Source organism: Amborella trichopoda, chromosome 5 (assembly GCF_054954075.1).
Source record: "Amborella trichopoda isolate Santa Cruz 75 chromosome 5, AtrichopodaSantaCruz75HAP2 v2.0, whole genome shotgun sequence".
NCBI lineage: Eukaryota > Viridiplantae > Streptophyta > Magnoliopsida > Amborellales > Amborellaceae > Amborella > Amborella trichopoda.
In genome coordinates this window covers 3909636-3932264 of record NC_142340.1, presented here as the reverse complement: position 1 = coordinate 3932264, position 22629 = coordinate 3909636, and the positions used below count along the sequence as shown (strand labels likewise).

Sequence of the window (22629 nt, the reverse complement as noted above, 5' to 3'; positions counted from 1 at the left end):
CACTTCTTCATCCGGTTGTGAGCGCAATTGGAGTACTTTTGAAGAGGTAAGGCCGTAAGGATAATTTATATAATTTTATAAACAATACATGAACCATAGATATTAGATTTTAATTAGTTTCATTTTATTTTATTAGATTCATACAAAGAAAAAGAACAAGCTTGAATCAAAGAGGCTCAATGACCTAGTCTATGGCAAGTACAATCGATTCTTGAATGACAAGTTTGCTAAAAGAGATAAAAGAGACCCCATCAGATCAAAAAAATATAGACCATGCTATGGAGTGGTTAATTGATGATGATGAGGTCGAGAAGCATGAAGGATTGACATGAAACATGATCATGGATGCTTCAGAGACATCAGCTGACCCTCCTAGGACCACTAGATGTTCTGCACAGAGAACAAGGATGGAGGAAGAGGAGGAAGACGAGGCTGATTCAGAAGAGACGGAGGAGGATGGGGACGACCAATATGTCGAGGAGGGTGACGACTCCGATGAATATGATGCCAAAGCAGCTAACCCAAGATTTTCTGATGATGAATAAATGATGAATGTTGATTGTTGAATAATTATTAAACTTTGAAGTTTGAACTTTGATTGAAGTATTGTGTATTGAACTATTGAAGATTCTTGAGTCTTCAAGTATTACTTTCATAGTTTCATAATTCAAATTTGTTTTCTTCCTCATGGTGGTATACTACAATACCGGTGTGATACTATTTGATAACTTGATTTGATAATTTAGTTGGTTGGAAAACTTTAAGTTTTAATTGGATATGGAGTATGAACCGACTTATGGATTATGCTTATGCTTATAGAGTGTGTGCTAAATGCTAATATTTAGTATAATTTGAATTATGTACTGCAATACATATAACTGATACTGACAAAACTGCAGAATCCTTATTTGGATTCAACTGGGCTGCCCAAGTTCAGGGTGCCCGCCTAGGCGCTGGGCGGCCTGGACCCCCCAAGCCACCTAGGCCTAGCGCTTTTTGAAACACTAGCAGGCATTGAAAGAACTAATTTCGGTACTCAAAAAGGTTAGTAGCTGACTGATCTAATTTTTTCAATTATTAGGCATAATGGTTTACTCAAATAAGATTGTCTCATACTGCACTTAAAATGGGAGCAGGAACAACTGAAGCCAGTGGAGCAACACCCATGGAAAGTGAGTATAGACACTGTCTAACATCAAGAGTATCACAATCCACCAAAAAATCGATAAATAATACCACCCACTAATTGTAATCAGCCAGTGTTTACAAGTGCTACAATGTGATTGAACATGTAGTCTTGTCCTCCAGTAGCCAACGAAAAACCTTACCAAATTGCATGAATGCACTTGCACAATTTCATTATAAAAAAAATGACAACAAAATAACTAAAGAAATTTCAGATGGTAATCAAAATCAAAGGAAGAACAAGTATGAGAAAACACATACAGAAAACAAAAAAGATGGATTCATAGAACTATGCCAAAACAAAATAAAATTATTATTTCAAAAAAACAATAGGAATGCACCCTTAAAAGCAATGTATAAAGAATGTAATACAGCAGGGGATTGATTCCATTTTAATAATTAAAAAAAAAAAACCTTCCCAGTAGGATCAGACCAGTATGCTAATTGGTTCAACAAATGGTACAGTCTTTAGCATTGCTCAAGAGATACTGAAGAAAGATATTGCATAGGCTATGATGAGGCTTACCCTTCTATCAGTTTGAGAGGCATAGCGCTCGCCAACTGTCCTCCAAACCTCATATTCAAAGCATTGCATGGACAAGTCCTTCCATGTTCGGATTTTCTCTATGGACAAGACATCATCTATCCTTTGCCTGCAAGATAAAAATAAAAAGCCCCAGATTGAAGCAATCTGTAGTATAAACTCCAAAACCCACGCCAGACCAAACCAGCCGATCCAATCGTACAACAATAATTCTAGGCGAGTACCTTATTTTTAATTTTTTCTGACATTCGAAGTCATTTTCAGGTGGTTTTCTCTATCCTCTTGAATATTGTTAAGGTTTCTTACTAAATACTATCATATTGGCAGTGTTATGCGGAAACCGACATAGGTGTCGGTGTTCATGAGTGTTGTGTCTACTACTCCAGGATAAAAAGTCAGTATGGATAGAGACATCCACACATCTATTTTCCATAAATAAAATATTGTATATTAATTACTTAATAATATTATTTTCCAATTTATGACAACAATTGCGTTAATGGAGAGGTGGTAGTGCTTATGGCATGGAGCTCACTCCAAGGTGGCAGGGGTTCAAATCTTGATGTGAGCATGTAATTACTAACTAAATAATACATCCATTTATAATTTTACCTTTGCTTTTACTACATACAAACAATGACAGCATAATGGTAGAAGTGACACATGCAAGGGAATTGGGTAGGGTTCCATTCGACCACAAGCACTTAGTTATTATGCTTTTATATAAAATTTTGTGCCATAAAGGAATAAAGTTGCAAGCCATGGTAAATGAACCACAGAATCAGTGAAGGATTTCTAAGCCAAAATGAATAAAGCTGGTGAAGGACACATAGCTCTCCTACAATGTAGATCTCTACCCATTTTACGCCATAAAAAACAAATACTTCTATTTAAAGTGTTGACACCATACTAATAGTTGATGATCATCCAACACATACAGTCATGTGTCAGGGCCGTTTCGCCAAGTTTCGACATGCACACCAGTTTCTATTCCAAGTGTCAGGGTAACAGTGCATATAGGTGAGCTGGGATTCAAAAAGCAGGTTTTCAGAGTGTGTGTGTGTGTGTGTGTGAGAGAGAGAGAGAGAGAAAGAGCAAGTTCGGCAATTTTGGCCTCTCTCTCAGACACCAAAAACCCAAGTCTACGTCTATATTTCCAACGATTTTCCAAGCGGATTGCAGCCGCCTATTCTGCCATTCAACCTCCACATAAGCTTCTTTGATTTATTTTCTGATTTTGGTGTTATATTTTATGAAAAGTGAGAATAAATTTAGGCTTTTCAAGGGTTTTACAAATAATGAACTTTTTCTATGATCATTGCAATGGGTCATTTATCGCATTCAATATTATGGTTTTTTCGCTTTAATGTTGTAGGCATTTACCCAATTGGTTCAATTGGTGGATTTTGTACATTATTTTGATTCTTTTGGCTTTCTATTCATTTTTGCAATCAAATTGGGTGAGGCATTTTGTAAGTTGCTAAACCTCATTCTGCCATGGACCGTTGCTAAGCATCCATTCAGGTTGTAAACTCATTATTCAAACTCCCTATTTTAGATTGTTTCCCTTCCAAAGCAGGTGAAGTTGATGCCTGATCATGGTAGGCAATAGGGCTACACCTTATGAAAAAACTAGGATCTACCTTGCAAATATATTTCTTGGTTCTTTTTAGAAAAGAAAAAATGTTTCATTACCTGATTTCTGAGATCTTTGTGAAATATCCCCATTCTTCCATTTTAGATAGTTCAACAAAGTCATATTTCAATTAATACTTTCTCTCTCTCTAACTGCACGTGGGCCGCCACAAGCCGATCATGCCAGTCCCAACCCGGGTAAAAGAGGAGGGTTGTGTTAGGCAAGGAAGCCGGCATAAAACTTTTCCAAATCTTGTCATGAACCCTGAACCTATGTTCTATGTTCATGCTAATGTGGGGTATGGTCCTTGATAGAGTAGAATAGCGAAACGGGATTCATGTAGCCGAACCCAAATAATTGGGATAATAATTTATACTCTCTCATCGTTCCTAACAATTTTTAATTTTCATATATTTTTAGATTTCTAAATTTTTTTTTCTTTTTCTCTATTTTTCAATTATTTCTACAGTTCATTCCTTTTTTTTTTTTTTACCAGTCTAACTGGTGAACTGGTCCAGTTCCACCGGTGTAGCCAAACTAATGTCTCCACCAGTTAAATTTCTAGTCCGGTCTTAATAATGTTGATTCTAAGAAATAAGCATGTCATGTAACAATCAATTGAACATAAATAAATCCAAACCATTAGAACTTACTTGCCAATGTAGTTCAGAATAAGAAAAGCTTTTCTAAATTCAAGCTCTCCCAAAGCCTTCCTGAATTGAAACTCGTTGCTCCCATAAGTATTACATCGAAAATCATTCATCAAGCTAGATGGCTCCAAATTTGGAGCACATTCACAGACATCATCTATACAAAAAAGTAGAACTTAACCTCGTCAAAATAGGAGTATCCAAGAAAACCAAAACCAAGGGTTTGAATAGTGAAAAACTTTCATTCACTTGCACCCGCATGGTGAATTCAAAATCTAAAACATATAGTGAGACTCAATACACCTGTGACTTATTCAAAACCACGATGTCATGCAATTGAAATATTAAAGTGAAAGAAAATGAAAGTAAAATTATGATATGTACATATGCATATTCAACACAAGCAACCACCCTCCAAGGCTTAGCTTCAAATATCAAGGATGATAAAATTTATGTACTCCCCTTTCCATACAGAAATGGCCAATACAGTACAAGGCCACCTACAAAACTTAACATGACGAGCCAGAAGTAATAACGCTACGTTAAAAACGCAACCCAGATGCTCAAAAATTAAAAAGCAATAGAATTGTTCAAAAATTCAGCCGCCCGGCCACCTAAGCAGCTGGGCCAAAAGGCCTAGGGGGGGTTGAGAGTATAGAAACCAAAATACAACTTACACTTGACAATGTATGACAATGCAACTCAAAATTCTTACGAGTTACAATACAAATGGCAATACAAGCCTCAATCCACATCAATGAAATTACATTCATCAAACACTTCTTATAGACTCAATATTAAGAGGATACAACTCAATTGATCCCTTGTCCAAGACAACTCAAGACTACACAAAGGAGATCCACATACAACACTTATATGAGGTGATGAATTTAAGCACCATGCAAATTTACATAGCAAAATTATACATCACATGACATCATAAAACTCATGAAATCATGATCTTCAAATCACAAAAACGGAATTGCTCACATAATCAATGCAAATGATCATGGGAAGCCAATCGAAGCTCTCGAGCGCCCAATTCATGGCCTTAGGTCTTAGCTATATGTCATAGAGTGACATGTGATGGCACATCTCAATTCGGGCCAAATTCAAACTGTCAAAGGTGGGAAGCAATGAACGAAAATTCGGCCACTAAGCCGCCTAGGCAGCATTTTTTGAAAAATGCCTAGTTGTGGACTAGGTGGCCTGTATAATGCCTAGTTGTGGAATAGGCGCCACCTTGACCTGAACAAAAAATTAGTATTACTCGTAATTATTAATTTATTGGTAAACTAAAAAATAGTACTAGTTCAGTTTTAACTAATATACGGAAGGATTAGACTTTTATGCCACTAGTTGTTTGTATGTAACAGTAATTATTAATTTATTGGTAAACCAAAATATAATATTTATTTTTAATTATTAATTTATCTAAAATACTTTTTGCATATGATAGTAATTGCTAACTAATTTGGTAGACCTAAAAAAATAGTATTAATTTGTAATTATTAATTTATTGAAAATTCTTTTTGTATGTAACAATAATTATTAATTTATCGGTAAATCAAAAAATAGTATTAATTCAGTGTTAATCAATACACCACCTCTCGAAAATGCTTTTTGCATGTAATAGTAATTATTATTTTATTGATAAACTATAAAACAATATTAATTCATAATTATTAATTTATCGAAAATAATTTTTGCAGGTGATAGTAATTATTAATTTATTGGTAAACCAAAAAATAGTATTAATTTGTAATTATTAATTTATTGGCAAACCAAATAGTATTAATTTGTAATTATTAATTTATTGGTAAACCAAAAAATAGAATTAATTTAGTTTTAATTAATATATGGAAAGATTAGAGTTTTTATGCCACTTGTCGTTTTACATGTAACAGTAATTATTAATTTATTGGTAAATCAAAAAATTAATAAGTATATGAAATAAAATAAGGAGAGTTGAGAGTTGTTGGGGATCCAACGTTTAAAAAAAAGACAACACATGCCGCTTTTGGGTCTGGGCGGCCACCTTAGCGCGTAAGCGGCCCAGAGCCCAAACCACCTTGCCGGCCTACTATGCTGTTTTGAACATTTGTGGGAAGCAAAGCATCTATTGATATACACTTGAAAAATATGGAAGGATTTCAAAGATCAATTTGATCAAACAAGTAGTGGGCAAATCGGAGAGAAGGACATACTAGATCATAAAACCAGTTTCAAATTTCAAAAGTATGGCAAGAGGAAATTTCACCATAGTCTCTCCTGTTAAAATCACTTTTTAGATCCATAAATATGAAATATAATTGACTGATCTTGATGTCAAAATCTCAAAGAAATGTCAGCCAAATAATCTCCTAATTTCACAAAGAAAATCTCATGGAAACTAGAACAATCAACCAAGGATGAAACCATCAATAACATGGATGTGAAAACACCATTTTCCATTTAGATCCATCAATTAGGAGTTTTAATTGACTGATCTTAACGTCAAAATCTCAGAAAAAATTCAGTCAATTAAATACCATAAATCACAAAGGAAATATCATAGAAATCTCATTGAAACCATCAATAGCATGGAAGGAGCCATCAACTATATCGATCAATCTTAGATCAAGGAACTATGAATCAAGAACTTTAGAGATCAAGAAACAGTGTGGTAATTTGGATTTCACAGCAAGAAAGCACTTCAAAAACAATGGAAGAAGGATTAGATCTTACTCGATGGATCTCTTGGTTCTTAGATCATCCATGGCTTTGATGGAGCTTGAATTAATCATCAATGGAACTTTCTCACTAGAATTTGATCACTCCACTCATGTTTTAATCTCATGGAGGAAGAGAGAGAAAAAGAGATTAAAATGGTTTGGGAGTGCCACATTAGGAGAAATAGAGGGAAAGGACGTGCCACTTAGAGAGAGAAAGTGTGAGCTTCAAGCATATAGAAAATGAATGAGTGAGGGGATATTTATAGGCTTCTAGCCACCAAGTGTATATATACTCCTAGATATATGAATCTAGGCATTTCATGTTATCATCCTATGGCTACAAAGTGAGGCTTAATCCTAGCCTACCATCCACCATCATGCGATCATGATGTATGGTATGAATTTAAACACCTTTACCCTCCTTTTTAAAAATCATAATTCATACAAAATTCCCTTTATATGAAAATACGCTTGCTCTTTCCAAATAATTAAACTTAAAACCAAGATGGAGGGCATTACCCTTGAGGTAATTATACAAAATTCTAGCAAAAATCAATTTTGAAACTTTCCATCTATTTTGAAAGAGCATATGTGGCCAAACACAAAATATCACATGCGCAAGTTAATTAACTGCACAATTACCACAGGCTCTTAGGGTTTAAATTGAAACATCAAACCCTATGCCCCTTCTAAAAGGGCTCACACATGTGCACATACCACCTACTTTTCACATTTAACATGTGCTTAAATTAATTTTCCAATTTTCCAAAATAATATAAAACCCAATATTTAAAGGATTTAAATGCCCCCCACTTAAAACAACAACTCACCAAAGGACGATGGATTCCCCATGGGGTTTGATGTCACCCCCATGTCATCCCCCATGTCATCCCCACATGGAGCTGACATGGGAACCTCCCATGCCTACATGGACACCCATTGGCCATTTGGGTGTCCCATACAAGTCCCGAGGAGCCTATCCTAAATCATCATTTTAAGAAAACAATTCCATAAAACACATTTTCTTGCTCAAAAAATCTGAAAAAATCTCCAAACATTTCCAAAAATCCTTTTAATCATTTTCTATCAAAAGAAATCACGTTAACACTGTTTACAAACATTTTCAAGGGGAATTAGTATCCTATGGAACTGAATTAAGAATCAAAGCACTCCACTTGACTAGAGTCGAAATCTAAAGCCACTTTCTCGAAATGACACAACAAACTTATGAACCACAGTGTATAATCAGGGGCTCATAATATATCTTATCAAAGTCGAACCAATGAGTTGACCATGAATCCCCAAGTACTAGTGGATTTTAGGTGCATTCCCTAGAGGACATGCACATACAAGGTGAGGGGTTCCCCTCTTACCACATGTGCATACCTCTTAGCAGTGGATCCCTGGAACAGTGGCTTCCCATGCATTGCGACTGTTTATGCATATGCTATGATAAGGTTCTATAAGTCAAGGACTTATGCCGATTGTTGGCCCTAACCTTCCTTCCCATACAGGGCTAATTTGGTCATCGAGCTTATATCATCAATCACATAAAACACATCGCCCTGGCCCATCACACGATCATGAGGCCCAATAACAATAAACGACCTTGACTAGAGGTAACCCTCAACCCTTTCGATGCCTTCCATGCATACAAATCCTCCTCATGACTCTCTCATGTAGGACAGGAATACAGAACTCAGATGCAAAACTGAGCAAACCGATTCTTTCAAGGGAATGGTGAGCAAACCGATTCTTTCAAGGGAATGGATTGCGCTTCCGTGCAAACTCGCTCAAACATTCCATGACTCTTGGTCCTAGTGCGCTAAGATCCTAGAGTCACGTTGCTCTTGTACTCCCACTGAAGTCAAGAGTCATTTACCATGGTGGAATTTTAATGCCTTGAAGGACATAATTCCAAGAGGGCCTAGGTGGGCACCATAGACGTCATTACTCCAAAGAGCCCGCCTACGCGGCCAAGGCGCCGCCTAGCAACTTGGCTGAGGGCAGTAAAATGCCCTCAGTCTGGGGTATTTTTGGGATTTGTTTTGATATTTTTCCCCTAATAAGAGGGAAAGGTTTGGGGGGACATTTTAATCCCCCAAGACACATCTTGCATCCTAGAGAGAGAATGACGGCAATGCATCGAACGATGCCCCACTACGGTTGATCATGTTTGAGATAGAGGATGATGCTCCACTATGTGATTGATCGTGTTTGAGAGCAAGAGTAAGATGTGCCACTGTGTGTGTGTATGTGTTTGAGAGAGAGTGACGTGAGGCCCCATTTATCGATAATGAACAGACATACCATGAGAGAATCCATCTTTTTTCTTTAAAATCAAAGAAAGAACCCATTTATCTGCCTAGACTCGATCCCTTAAAAACACACTCACAAACACATAAGAGATAGACAGAGGACGATTTGTGCTAATCCTACATAGTTCATATGAGAGAAAGAGGGGAGTTTTGTTTTTTTTTTTTCTTTTGGGAAGGGGGGGTATCCTTGTTGAAATTCACATTGTGGGCAGAAAACAAATGAAATTTTTCTAACATAAAACTTTAGCTAAATTTTCATACTTCAAAAATTTATGAGAATTTTGGCCTAGCATAATTTTGCGTTATTGTGGGCAATCTTTGAATGTGAATTAGCTGAAAAGCCCTTTTTGAGTTAGGCTTTTGAAAGAGAAAAAGACAGCAGGGGGGGATGCGTCCTTGTTCCTAAGCGCCCATCTAGGCCGCCAGACCCCCAATCTGCCTAGGCAGGCGGCTCCGCCTTCATGGACATTGAGCAATAGCAACTTTCTATATCTAAACAAACAAGGAAAAAAGAATCAAATGACACAAAAAACTATCAAAAACCTAAATAAAGTAAAAACACGATGACACTTTTACCAAACTCAGCAATTTAAAGTCATCATAAATTCATGATTGAAGTACACAGCACTAAATCCACAATAATCTTTATCAAAAAATAAATGAAAGAAACAAATAAAAATTTTAACATGCATATTGCGCATCCTACAGTACGAACTGATTCCACATCAACATTAAGATATTTACAATCCAAGTCACCTCTAACTGACAAAACCACCCCAACAGAATACCACATAAAGAAATTTTCACCTCTGCCAAGACATTCTAACTGCACTAAAAGTCCAAGAAACCATTCCATAACAAGAGAAAATTTAAAATCACAAAAAATCAAACAGAAGCAAACCTAAGCTATCCAACAAAAAGTTTAGAACTATATCTACAAAAATTTACCAGCCAAAATAACATAGCAGACTGAAATCAAACACAAGCCTTTTAACCCAATACCAAACTATCACACATCAAAATGACGCAAGAAACCACATCAAAAGAAACATTTTTTATGCAAATAGGGGTCTTGATTCTTCTCAAATCACATTCAGCCCCATAAAGCAAAGCTAGTCCCACAGTTGTCCTGTAAAACTTGCCCTTTAACTTCATTGGTATGCAGTGATCACATAAAATTCCAGTTGTACATCTCCACTTTGCCCATCCAGCTCTAATTATGTGTGCGACGTCTTCCTTAATCTCTCTATTTTACTGGATTATCGATCCAAGATATCAAAAGTGCGGTCTTTTTTGTATTTCCTGACTGTCAAAGAAGACCTTATTTGTTATAACCTAGACCCCAACAATCTATAATAAGAAAACAACTTAAAAAAGCTTTAAAATCCCCAAACTATATTGCTTAACCCCATAAGTAAAATCCAAAGAAAAACATATATTTGCCCCTACCTTATGTGCATCATTATCCTCTAGTTGGCGAACACTCGTCCTTGAGTTTTGAAGACAACTGAGATGCGTTCTACGTCAATTCCACTTACTTCTTCAATCTTCTTCTCTATTGGCTCTAAAAGTGTAAATGTTTGCAAAAAAATACCTCAAGAAATATATCAAGATATGAACCTTCGTCTCTAACGGCTCTAAAAGTACGAATGGTAGTGAAAACACCTCAAGAAACAAATCAACACATGTATATAGAGGAATTAGCGCAAAACTTATAAAATTCAACCACCTTTCATTACTTAAGGGTTTACTATTGACCTTTTCCACCTTAAAATCCAACCACTCGCCTGAAGTTGGATTTTTTGCAAAGCCCAAATTTAAAATTTCCTCTGCTTTGAGAGCCAATGTGTAGGCTTTGAAAATTTAAGACATCCTCGAAGGCCAACTCATTCTAGATGTTCGACTTAACTCATTTAAGTAAGAACTTATCTTTTGATCCTTAAGCCCTTGTAACCCTGCCCAAAACAAAGTATAAAGCTCACAATATATACTAAATCACCAATTTCTCTTCTTGCTTGAGATTTTGACACCTTTGATGCAAGTTTCAAGCACAATTCACGGGTAAAAACTTTTAGCCCAATTTGGTCTTCATCTTCTTCCATGAATTAATTTTCTCCTTGCCTTTTAGAAGGTGATCAGATTGCAAATCATCCCACCACCCCAGAACAAGACCTAAAAACTTTGTTGCTACTAATTTCAAACTTTTTTACTTGGCAACATCTTTATATTTAAATATATTTTCCAATTTTACTCAGCCAATCAAGAAAGTCGTTCAGATGGAGTAGAACACGAAACTCGAGAATATCAATTTTGATTCCATGTACCCTCTCCTTTTCAAACAAACCAGGGACCTAATTCTTGGAATATTAATTAATCAAAGGCGCCCAAGGCTGGTTAGGAACAAGCTGAATGTCCCCTCCATCACAAATGTTGCATTGACTTCTAACATTGGCCGTTGGATTCCTTCCATGTTGAGGCTCACCAACTTCCTGTGTGGGTTTGTCCACTCTCTTCCAATAGTGTTGAGAGTTAACCAAAATGGCAGGTTTGAATCAAAAACCATTGAACTTGTGACCTTTCTTGTCTAGTCTACTCCCCTAGGCCAGATGCTCCAACAAACCCAACCTAGACTGGCAAATCAATTGATCCAATGTCTGGACTGCCTAGATCATCGGTCTAGCTCCAAACAAGCCAATCCCAATGGAGACTAAAATTGACCTAAAAGGTTTTACGAAAAATGGTAATCTCTAGGGAAAATTTTTCATTCTCTGTCCTTATGAAAAAGTTCAAGGAAAGAATCTTAGACTTTTTTGGGGCCAAAAGGTGATTTTTAGATAGAGAGACTGCCGTTACTCAAGAAAAACTCTTATGATTTTAAGGCAGAACTCGACCATCAATCCCCTCTATTTCAAGCCCCAATGAGTTTATTACACCCCTTATTTATCGTTTGTTTTATATTTCAAAAAATAAGAAAATTTGAATTCTCAAGTTTTTTGCAAGAAATTTATTATTCTTACTCCTTTTTCTTCTTTTTGGTCAACACAAGCAGTTGGTTTTTCTTGTATTCAAATTAATGGTTGTCTTCATTTTAATAAATTCAAGGTTCTTCGTTTTGCTCATTTGGCAGCTTATACACAGTCTTTTGTATATAAATCTCAGGGTCTCCATATTATCTAGTCTTCCATTTTTTTTTTACTACTATTTGGCTTCTATGGGAAGAGCGCAACAGGGGGGTCTTTGAGTGAAGGTCCACCAGGAGAGAGCACCTTGTGAAACGGATTACCTTACATGTTCATGTACTAGCAAACATTAAAAAGTGATGTTTTCATTTATCAAAAAAAGCCATTATAAGTAATCTTTAGATAAACTAGTGTCGGAAGAAGCCAGAATCTCGTATTCCGATGGCGTGGTCATTTCCTAAGGTTCAAAATTACAAGATCAATATTGATGGTGCTTCCTTGAGAAACCCAGGTCTAGTTGGTGGAGGTGGAGTCTTCAAAAACAGTAAGGGTGGTTTTGTTGCGGCTTTTGCAAAGTATTTTGGATTTGCTTCAAATAACCATGAAGAATTCTTGGCTCTTGAAGAAGGTGTTCAATTGATTCATCAGAGGAATTTCTTTCCAATTCAGATTGAAAGTGATTCAGCCTACTTGTAAATGCCATTTAGAATCAATGTTGTGCTCCATGGCGGGTTTAGACAATTGTAGATAACTGTCGTTCCAGATTTTCTATGCAACAATGGTCCATTGCATTTATCTTTCGAGAGGCAAATATGGTTGCTGATGCGCTCACTAAGAGAGCATCTGTTGGCCCTGGTGCCACCGTGTGGCACCGTAGACCACCAGATTTTCTTTCACCTCTTTTACTACATGATCTGGTGCAAATGCCCCATTACAGGGTTGTACATTAGTTGTTCTTCTTTTTACATCTTTTAATGAAAAATCGGGTAGGGGGCCTTCTCCCCCATTGACTTACCCAAAAAAAATATCAAGTGGGTGCAATTTTATTTTTGCTTTAAAAAATCCCTAGAATTGTTGTTCTTAGATATTTTTTCATAATTTCTATTTTCCAAGTTTTCCTTATTTATCCATATTTCTTACACTGTCTAGTTTTTTGACTGGAGAACCAATCTAACAAGACCGATGGCCTCTCTAGTTTGGCTACCAGTCTAGTCTCAACAACACTGCTCTCTTAGCTAGGGCTTGAATTAATAAAATCAACTAGATCACTTCTTCACAGTTGCTGCTTTTGGAAGGGCACTGTAATTACTAGGATACCACTTCATACAAATTGGGCATTGCTTCTTCTCAAATCAACACCACAATTCACTAAAACTCAAGAAAATAACAAGACTTAAGGGTAGCAAAAAGTATATCAAGAGGATAACTATCAAATAATACGTAGAAAAAGGATCTCCTTCAAGAAAAAGTTCCAAAGAAAAAGTAGCAGACAAACACCAAAACTTCAAAAACAACTATTTAAGCAATCCATAATATGTATTTCAGCACACCCAAAATCCAGAAAATCTCTTCTGAATCCTTGCCACAAAATCAATTTCAATCCCAAACACTCATTGTTAACAAATTTTAAAAAGCAAGATGAACATCAAATATCCTATTAAAGTGGATCAATAAAATTCACATACACTTCCTCCAAGTTGAGAAGATAGAACAACCATCATGTAAAGACTGTAACATTATTCCGAGAGAGAGTTAGACTATGCAACATAAGCTCGTGGTTATGGATGTCTACATAAAAAGATGGAAAAGAATGGGCAAAATTGATAGGTTCCCAAGAACAAGGTAGTAGAATTTAAAATATGAGAAAATAAACTTATGAAGGGAAAAATTAATTAAAGCAGAAAAATGAAAATTTGAACATGAAGTATGGTTGACTGCATTAAGAAAGGGGCAAAAGAAGTTTTAGAAGAAACTAGAGGGAAAAGAAATTCCGATAAAGAAACTTGGTGGTGGTGTGACGAGATTCAGAGAGCCACTAGCGAAAAACGATCATGTTATAGAACTTGGCATGTAATACAAATGATCAAAACTTTGAAGCACTGTTTCAAAAAGCGGTTGCCCAGCACCTGAGTGGATACCTCTAGGCACCCACCTGAACCCACCTAGGCGCCCGCCCAGGAGCGAAAATACAGCTACTTGAGGGTATTTTTGGATTATTTTTTAATACTAAAGTGGCAAAATGAATCTAAAACCCATTAGAGGCTATTTTAGAGAGAGAAAATCAAGAAAAAAAAATTTCTACTGGGCTGCCCAAGTTCTAGGCGCTGGCGTAGGCTCTAGGCAGCCTGGACCCCCCCGACCGCCTAACGCTTTTTGAAACACTGCTTAGAAGAATATTCAATGCTAAAAAAAATGTTTAACAATCGTAGTTAAGGCTAAACTTAAGCCATATGATATTCTATATTATTGGAAATATGGCCTGTCAAGGCCAAAATTCCAGTAATCTCTCATTCAGTGGGAGCGATTAAGAAATTGAAATCTTGGCGTCTCGCGAAAAGGAGCCCAAATTTTTTACACCGAGTACGCATGAGGCATCAAGAGTTCACGTGTTGAGAAAGTAATATCTCAAGGAGGTGTAAAGGTCACCTCCTATTCAAGATTTTATAGGTTAGCCTCATATTTAGCGGCAATCAGCCAGAACTTCAAGAATCCAAACGAGAAAAATAGAACCCGAGCACTTATTGAGTATTTGCCCTATATGGAATGGTCAAGACTTATGGGACATAAGCCCGTATCCTGACACGAGGCCATTATATGGCATGTGTATTTTCATTTCGTACGGGAAGCCACTCTTCCAAATGCATTATCCGAGTTTGGAATAGCCAGTGCATATGTGCTTTGAGAGGACCCCTGTAATTGAGTTAGATCATGTCTCACAGGGATACACCTGTAATCCATTGAGAGCCAAATGATTGGAAGTTCTGGCTCGACGACTTTGATAGATATAACAAATTATGTGTCCCTGCTTTAAATTGTGGAACATAGGTCTAATGGGTTGATCTGAGACTCGACAGAACATCATTCGAGACTAGCCCAATGGAGTACTCTGATACCTATAGTTATTAGATTGAGATCTCACTATACCTTTTATCCGATTTTATAATGATGAGAAAACCCTAATAATTGCTCAAAAATACTTTCAATATTTATTTTGAATTATAGAGATTTTTTTAGAATTTTACTTGCTAAATAAAAAAATGATTTTTCAAATTGTTTGACTCAAATTCAACTTTAGTCCTGACCTGATAGTGCTATGTGGCGTCCGAGTGACCATAGGGCTGCCATGTGGCACCCCACGACTCACTCTAAGATCACCGCCCAGCTGGGTGCTAATCCCTAGGTGGGGGACTAGATTGGTATTTGGTTGCTTGTTTTATAAAGGGTTGTGTTATGATGTCTAGTTATATATTGTTATATTTTGTTATATAACGTTATAACTTAAGGCCCCCTTTTTATCACATCTAATTAACTCACATATGCGTCATGCATGGCATGTGTGAAGTTTAATTAATTTATTTATTAGTTATTAAAAAGAAAATGCATTTTCAAATTTGAGTTGAAAATATCTTCACACACATGTGTGAAGGGGACATTATCTTAAAATTGATTGGTTTGAAATTTTAGATCTATAAAGTGATTGGCTTTGATAAAGTAGAATATTTTCATATGTGTGAGCTTTGCCAATTACTTCTTTGCCCTTTAGCCTTTGAGGTTATCTACTCTAATACATTATTAAAAAAAACTAAGGGTATTTTTGTAAGGCCATATTGGATACAATTGGAACAAAAACATAACCAAGGAAAAAATGGTAAAGTGGCATAACTTGGAGTTAGGGTGACTGATAATGGTGTGAAATCCCATCCCTTCATCTTAATAGTTGGATGGGGATGGATGGCTAGGTACATTAACCTCTTATGTGCCTTTGGATTAGTACAACAAAGGCGTTGATTGAGTCCAAGGTTACACCCATATTATAAAAGCACATAATGAGATCTCAAACCCTTTCTATCTCAACTCTTGAACCATTTTGAAAAATTGTTGCCCCTCTTTCATCTAAGGTTTTGTAAGAAAAAATTGAAGAACAAGAGCTTTGTAAAGTTCCATTAATGGTGGTCCTTCTTTCTTATGCTTCAGTCCATAGTGTGCATTTATCAAGGTAAACTCCATTGAATTTTTTTTTCTCATAAGATCATATTCTTAGCATCTATAATTGTTGGAATTTTGAATTTACAAAAGTTTCAGTGATCTTAGAATCCCCATTTGATCATCTTTTTCATCATGCTTATTCATACTGTAGTCCTTCATGAGTTATAGCTTGTATGCATGAGAATCCATGATCATGCATAGTATCCATTGATTACTTTGCTTCAAATATATCAAATAATTTAGTCTCGGTGTCACTCAATTTTCAGAACCTTTTCATCATGTTTTTACCTATGAGGGTTCATAATCTTTTCATATAAGACTGTTTTGGTGGTCCGAGGGACCACCGTGCGTAGTTTGGCCATAACTATCTTGTTCTTTATCCGATTGGATTCAAACGTTTTGCATTTCTGTTTTGGATGATAATGCCAGTGTGTTGAGATTTTAAGAAGTGATTTTAAGGTATGTAATTGCTTTCCATTTGGATTAGATACTCTTGGGAGATTAAACCACTTTTGTACAATCTGAAAGGACAAAATTAAGTCCTTATAGGGCCCGATTGCGTGGCCCCGGCACAAGGGGTTCGACACATGGCTTCTCTATTTTAATTTGTCTAATTCCCTGTTTAGCTGATTTTACTTCTTAGATTTTTGTTTAGATTAGTTGCATATTGTATTTAAGCTTTGGGACATATTTTATATAATTTGTGTTATGAAAGTGTAATTCACAAGCTAGTCTTGTTTTATATGTAATTGCCCCATAAGGGGTTGGTATTTGAGTTTATTTGCAGCGGTTTTACAAGGCTAGAAATAGTTGTAATTGTTATTTAAAGGATTGTAACTTATTCACTTAGCTTGATTTTAAGCTAATGGCTTGTTCAAGGTGTCTATTTTGCCTATTTTTCAGCTTGAAAATTTGCTCTAGTCTTTGTATCCCCTATCATATACAATAAAAGAGTAATGATCATATAGGACCCTCCCCCACCCATGTGTGTAGGACCCCAAAAGATCACCATTAAAATTGGCACAGATCTATAGAAAAGTTATCACATGGGTATGGGACTTGACTTTTCTAGAGATCCATCCCAACTTTAATGGTGATCTTTTAGGGATCCTACACACATGGGTGGGAGAGGGTCCTATAGGATCATTTCTCATAATAAAATAGGAACAAAAAAATTGTGAAAAAGATGTCTTCAAACTAGGAAAAATGAGAGAAAATAATTGTCGGGATCTAATCCGTATTAAATGCATTAAGAATGAGGATAAAAGGGTCTTGGTGAAGGATGAAGAGGTCAATGAAAGGTACAGAGTTTATTTTCAAAAATTATTAAATGACAAACACAATAGGAACACAACAATAGACAGAAATGAGGGCAAAGGTCATGAATACCTTTGTAGGATTTAGATATTAAAAGTGAAAGAAGCTTTGAATATGATGAAGATAGGAAAGGTTTTAAAACCAGATGGCATCCCTATAGAGAATTGGAAGTGCGTGAGGGAGACTGGCATTGACTGGCTAACCAAGTTATTCAACAATGTGTTGAGAACAAATAAAATGCCAGATGAATGGAGGAAAAGTATTATGGTATCTACTTACAAGAACAAATGAGACATATAGAATTGTGTGAACTATCGAGGATCAAACTTATGATCGATACTATAAAAATGTGAGAAACAGTGATTAACCAAAGACTAGACATGAAACAAGTGTATCAGAAAATCAATTCGGTTTTGTGCCAAGGAGATCAATAATTAAGGCTATTTTCCTACTTAAGCAACTAATTAAGAAATTTAGGGCGAAGGAAAAATACCTCCACATGATCTTTATTGATCTAAAAAACGCTTATGATAGAGTACCTAAATATTTAATTTAGCAGGTGTTGGAAAAGAAAAGAAGCCATTAGATATGACAACGTTTTGGTGAGAGATATGTACGAGGGAGCATTATCTAGTGTGCGAACAACTAGTGGAGAGACAAGTGACTTTTTAGTGACAATAGGTCTATATTGGGGGTCATCGTTAAGCCCATACCTCTTTGCCTCAGTTATAGACAACTTAACTAGACACATACAAAATGAGGTATTGTGGTATATTGTTCGTGGCCAACATAGTTTTGATCAATGAGACCGGAAGCGGCATTAGCACAAACTTAGAAGTTTGGAGGATGCTCTAGAATTCAGTTTTCTAAAAAACGGTCGGCCCAGTGACTAGGCACTCAAGAGACCTAAGCCACCCACCTAGCTGAGGGTCGTGGGCCTTTTTTTAACTTTTAAAAATGCCAAAAAGGGCAAAAGGGATAATTTTGAACCCCAAACAAGGTTAAATAGATTATGGAGTTTACCCCCCAAAGTTAACACAAAACTTCCATAAGCCTTAAATCTCTTAGTAATACCTATTTCTCACAATCAATAATATTTTTGGTGGTTTGAAGAAGCATCCTAAACTTTTCTTTTCTCATTGAAATTATTTTTAGGGGGCTATTTGAGGTTGGAGAGTTTGAGTCCATGTTATTATGGAACATGGAGTTGGAAACTATTACTAATACATAAACAATTAGACTTTTAACTTTTTCTAAATTTTTTGTGATTTAAATTTTGAACAAGTTTATTCTTAACATTCAATATATTTGTATTGAAAAAGGTATGTTACAATGCATATGAATGCAATAAATTACAAATTTGACACAAATTTGACACAAATTTGACACAAGTATATACATCTAAAGAATTGTTACCACAGGGTGCCTGAGGTTTGACACAAATTTGACACAAATTTGACACAAGTATATACATCTAAAGAATTGTTACGACAGGGTGCCTGAGGTTTTGGGTGCCCGCCTAAGCATTAGGCGCCAGGTCGGCTGCTTAGCTTTTTTTGAAACCTTGCTAGAATCAAAATGTTTTAAAATTAGTTGAACTAAGACAGAGTATATGAAATGAAAGTTTAGTAACAATAAGAGTAGTGACGAGGAAGTAGTTAAAACTGATGGCCAAAAAATACCAAAAAGAGTGCACTTTCGATACCACGGGTCGATAATATAGGTAACTGAGATTGAGGAATATGTTGCATATAAAGTTTGAGCTACGTGGGCGAAATGAAGATGAGAAATTGGAGTTTTATGTGATCACCACATTCCAATGAAGCTGAAGAGAAAGTTCTATAGGACAGTTATGAGATCAACTTTACTTTATGAGGCAGAATGTTGAACGGTCAAGAAACAACATACCCATAGACTGAGTATAGCTGAGATGAGGATGCTGAGATAGATAGGTGGCAAGTCAATAAGGGATAGAATTCGAAATGAATACATTTGGGAGAACTTAGGTGTGACTCCAATAGGCAATACGATGAGACAAAATAGACTTAAGTGGGCTACCCATGTGCAGCGCAGACCTAATACAACACCTGTTAAGAGATACGAGTTAGTTCAAGTAAAAAGCTCAAAAAAATAAAAAGATAAGCCCAAATAAACATGGTAGGAAGCAATGAAAAAATTTATCGGGATGCCTGGCCCTTTATAAAGTAGAAAGGCATACCAAAATTCGTGTAGACAACCCCAAATAGTTGAAAAAGGCTTTGATGATAATGATGTTGACCACCATTGTTAACTTAAAATAAAAGACTAACCAACCTCTTAGAGTACCAGAATTAACAACTAAAAGAAAGACCAACCAAAACCTAATTTCCAACTTCTTAAACCCTAGTAACTTAGGGTAGAAAAACCACTAAAAACAAGCTCTAAACATCCCTAAAATATATCCCTTAATCGCACAAGTAAGATACTAAGAAAAACCCAAACTTGTCTATGTTGTGCATCATTTTCCACTATAAATAACTGATGGAAATCACATACCTGTGCTGCTAAGAACATCAGGAGGTCGATTCATATTCTTAACCATATAAATGATAAAGGCTGAAAAATCACGAATCTTCTGAGTACTAATCCAATTCAAAAGATTCATGGCGCTGCTTTCCCCTATGGAGGCCAGCATCTCCCGAGCTCTCATGGAAGCAGGTTGCACTGACTGATACCTGCATATTTGTCCAAGCTTTGCCTCAACAGCATGAGGGAGAAGAACTGGAGGATACCCGTAGTCCATGATCGCAACACGTGAAAGGCTTATCTGCAAATTTTAGGGTTTCAAGGCAAAGATAAATAGTGCATGGGTAAAACGTTCAAAGCAATTCTTTTTGTTTTTTACTTCAAAGCAAATAATCAGAGGAGATTTACCAAGTAATTATCTCTGACCCTGAAACCAAGCTCAATTCTCCTCACCGGACACTAAAGAGCTTGTGAACTGCTGATTGTACTCAAAAAGTAAAAGCTAGGATTAGGATTAGGGTTAGGGTTTGAAGCCATTTCCGAGCGCTTTTCCAACTGTGGCATCGATGTGATGTTTCCGTACGACCTCCAGGTCAGAGAGAGATGCTGAGAAAAAGCTTGGAGAGTTCGAAAAATAGCGGGGAAAAAAAAGCGGCAAAAGGGTTCAAAATTACTGAAACACTCCTTGCCTTTAAAACTATTCCAAAGTAGTAATATAAGGGGTGAACCATATATTATGTAAGCAAAATGCACCTCAAAAAAATTGTATGAAACACCTTGATTATCTTAACCACAAAATGCATCAATACAAAACAAAAATAAAGGACATGGTTATGGTGAGTCAGCCGACGTCTAAGATCGATATCCAAAAATGTTTTTACATCCACTAAAAGTTAAATTGGACGGTGAAGAAAATAATTTAAAACGTAATATTACTATTTTTTGAAAAAAAATAAAATTTAGATTATTGCCACGGTTAAGATTATCGAAGTCTAAAATTTTGAATCGAAGATACATCTTTGAGATATATTTTGTAGGAAGACTACACAAGAATAGTGTGAGTTGGCTGACTCACCTAACACTTTTCTGAAGAAAAAAAAGAAGCTTTCAAGTTCTAAATATAAATATTGTAAAACATTACCTCAACCGTCAAATTTTGAAATTTTAAATATTTTCATATCCACTTGCTCTACACCATTTTTGGATTTTTGGATTTTTAAGGAGCAAATCGTTTTGCTAAGTATTACTATTTTATTCTTCACTCAAGTAACTAGAAAAATTTGAAGTGCACTAAATTTTGGGTACAGTTTGTGTGAGTTATCGACCTTAAATTATCATGGTAAGATATACATCTAAATATTGCTTAAACATGCAGTTTTGGTGTTCAAAACCCATAGTGAAAATAAAATTTAAGTTATTGTATAGGTTTTGAACACCAAAACTGCATCTTTAAGCAATATTTAGATGTATATCTTACCTTGATAATTTAAGGTCGACAACTTACACAAAACTGTACCCAAAATTTAGTGCACTTCAAATTTTTCTAGTTACTTGAGTGAATAATAAAATAGTAATGTTTAGCAAAACGATTTGCTCCTCCCTCCTCCCATGGGAGCATATTGTCCATTTGGCTTCTCGAATAAAATTGTAGGGATCCAAATTTTGGGGGTGTAACACTTTCGATTTAACTGCCAACTTCAAAAAAAAAAAAAAACAAACATGTGTTTGGAAAACTTAACATCCCAACATCAAACAATGGCCATCTAATTTTTTGAGGGAATATCAAATTGTTGAAGACCTTAATATCCAATTTTTTATTGAAAATAATTATTTGGTGATTCTTGGGTATATCCCAAAATTTCAGATAAAAAAAAATATACTCAAGTGACTCTTTTGCCTGAGGGAGTTAATGTATAGTATGCACCCGTGGAGTTCATGCCTTACAGGCTCAAGAAGAATGCCAGTATTTGAAAAGGATGGACCATCCATCCACTAATCTTACGAGGGATTGCGAGATCACCAAGCCGCATTACTCTTACTTATTCAAGTTTAAGATGCAGTATTGCAGTCCAATAGCCGATAACCAATCAAGTTATGTTAAAATAAGGACAACTTATTTATGTAGGAGCTTTTGGGCTGGCAACAATCGAGCCTAAGTTGGGCCAACCTTGACCCTAGCTTGGCCCTCATACCCATTAGCCCAATAGGCCAAATTGGGGCAAAGATGCCTTGCCTTAGGCCCAGCCCTGGCCTTGTCAAGGTTGGGCCAAATAGAGTCGAAGAAAAAATAAAAAATAAGGAGAAAATGGAGGTGCCGGGTTAGCCTTATCATGGCCTTACCTGGCCGTCAGGCCACATTTTGTCGCCCATACCAGTTCATTTTAGGGTCGGGCCTCCCAGCCCATTACCAATCCATGTGGCTTGTATGGCAATAAAAAGCTTGCCTTAATGGTACATATATAACAACGATTGGAAATTTGGTATCATAACCAAAAGTTTTGTTTTTTTTTTGGATAATTCCGAGGGGAAACAAGTCCCAACCCATTTTTTTTTTAATAGATAGGGAGTTAGCTTTTTGAAGGTGTCAGCCAGTA

At 36.1% G+C, this 22629-nt stretch overlaps 1 protein-coding gene and 1 long non-coding RNA gene across 22 annotated transcripts in view; both read right to left on the bottom strand.

The window, feature by feature from the left end:
* The window catches only part of LOC18443413 (putative RNA-dependent RNA polymerase 5), a 49998-nt gene extending 29343 nt beyond the window's left edge, over nt 1–20655 (bottom strand). For 6 of the 21 annotated variants that reach the window (XR_016055667.1, XR_016055668.1, XM_020673012.2 and 3 more), the window contains exons 1-3: nt 6743–6965; nt 4019–4172; nt 1712–1838 (exon numbers count right to left, since the gene is read on the bottom strand). Coding sequence is in view for 8 of the 21 variants with exons in the window: in XM_020673012.2 (XP_020528671.1) it covers nt 1712–1838; nt 4019–4128 (237 nt within the window). In the remaining 13 variants the exon portion in view is untranslated. Of the gene's footprint in view, nt 1–1711; nt 1839–4018; nt 4173–6742; nt 6966–19438; nt 19618–20065; nt 20337–20443 lie in introns of those variants that run through there. The other 15 variants (XR_016055665.1, XR_016055664.1, XR_016055666.1 and 12 more) reach the window with 9 other exon arrangements.
* On the bottom strand, nt 9196–10602 carry LOC148781901 (uncharacterized). Its single transcript, XR_016055669.1, has 2 exons — nt 10497–10602; nt 9196–10353 (listed from the first exon to the last, which is right to left on the bottom strand). It is a non-coding gene; the product is annotated as an uncharacterized LOC148781901 (long non-coding RNA).
* Nucleotides 20656–22629: the final 1974 nt, after the last annotated feature.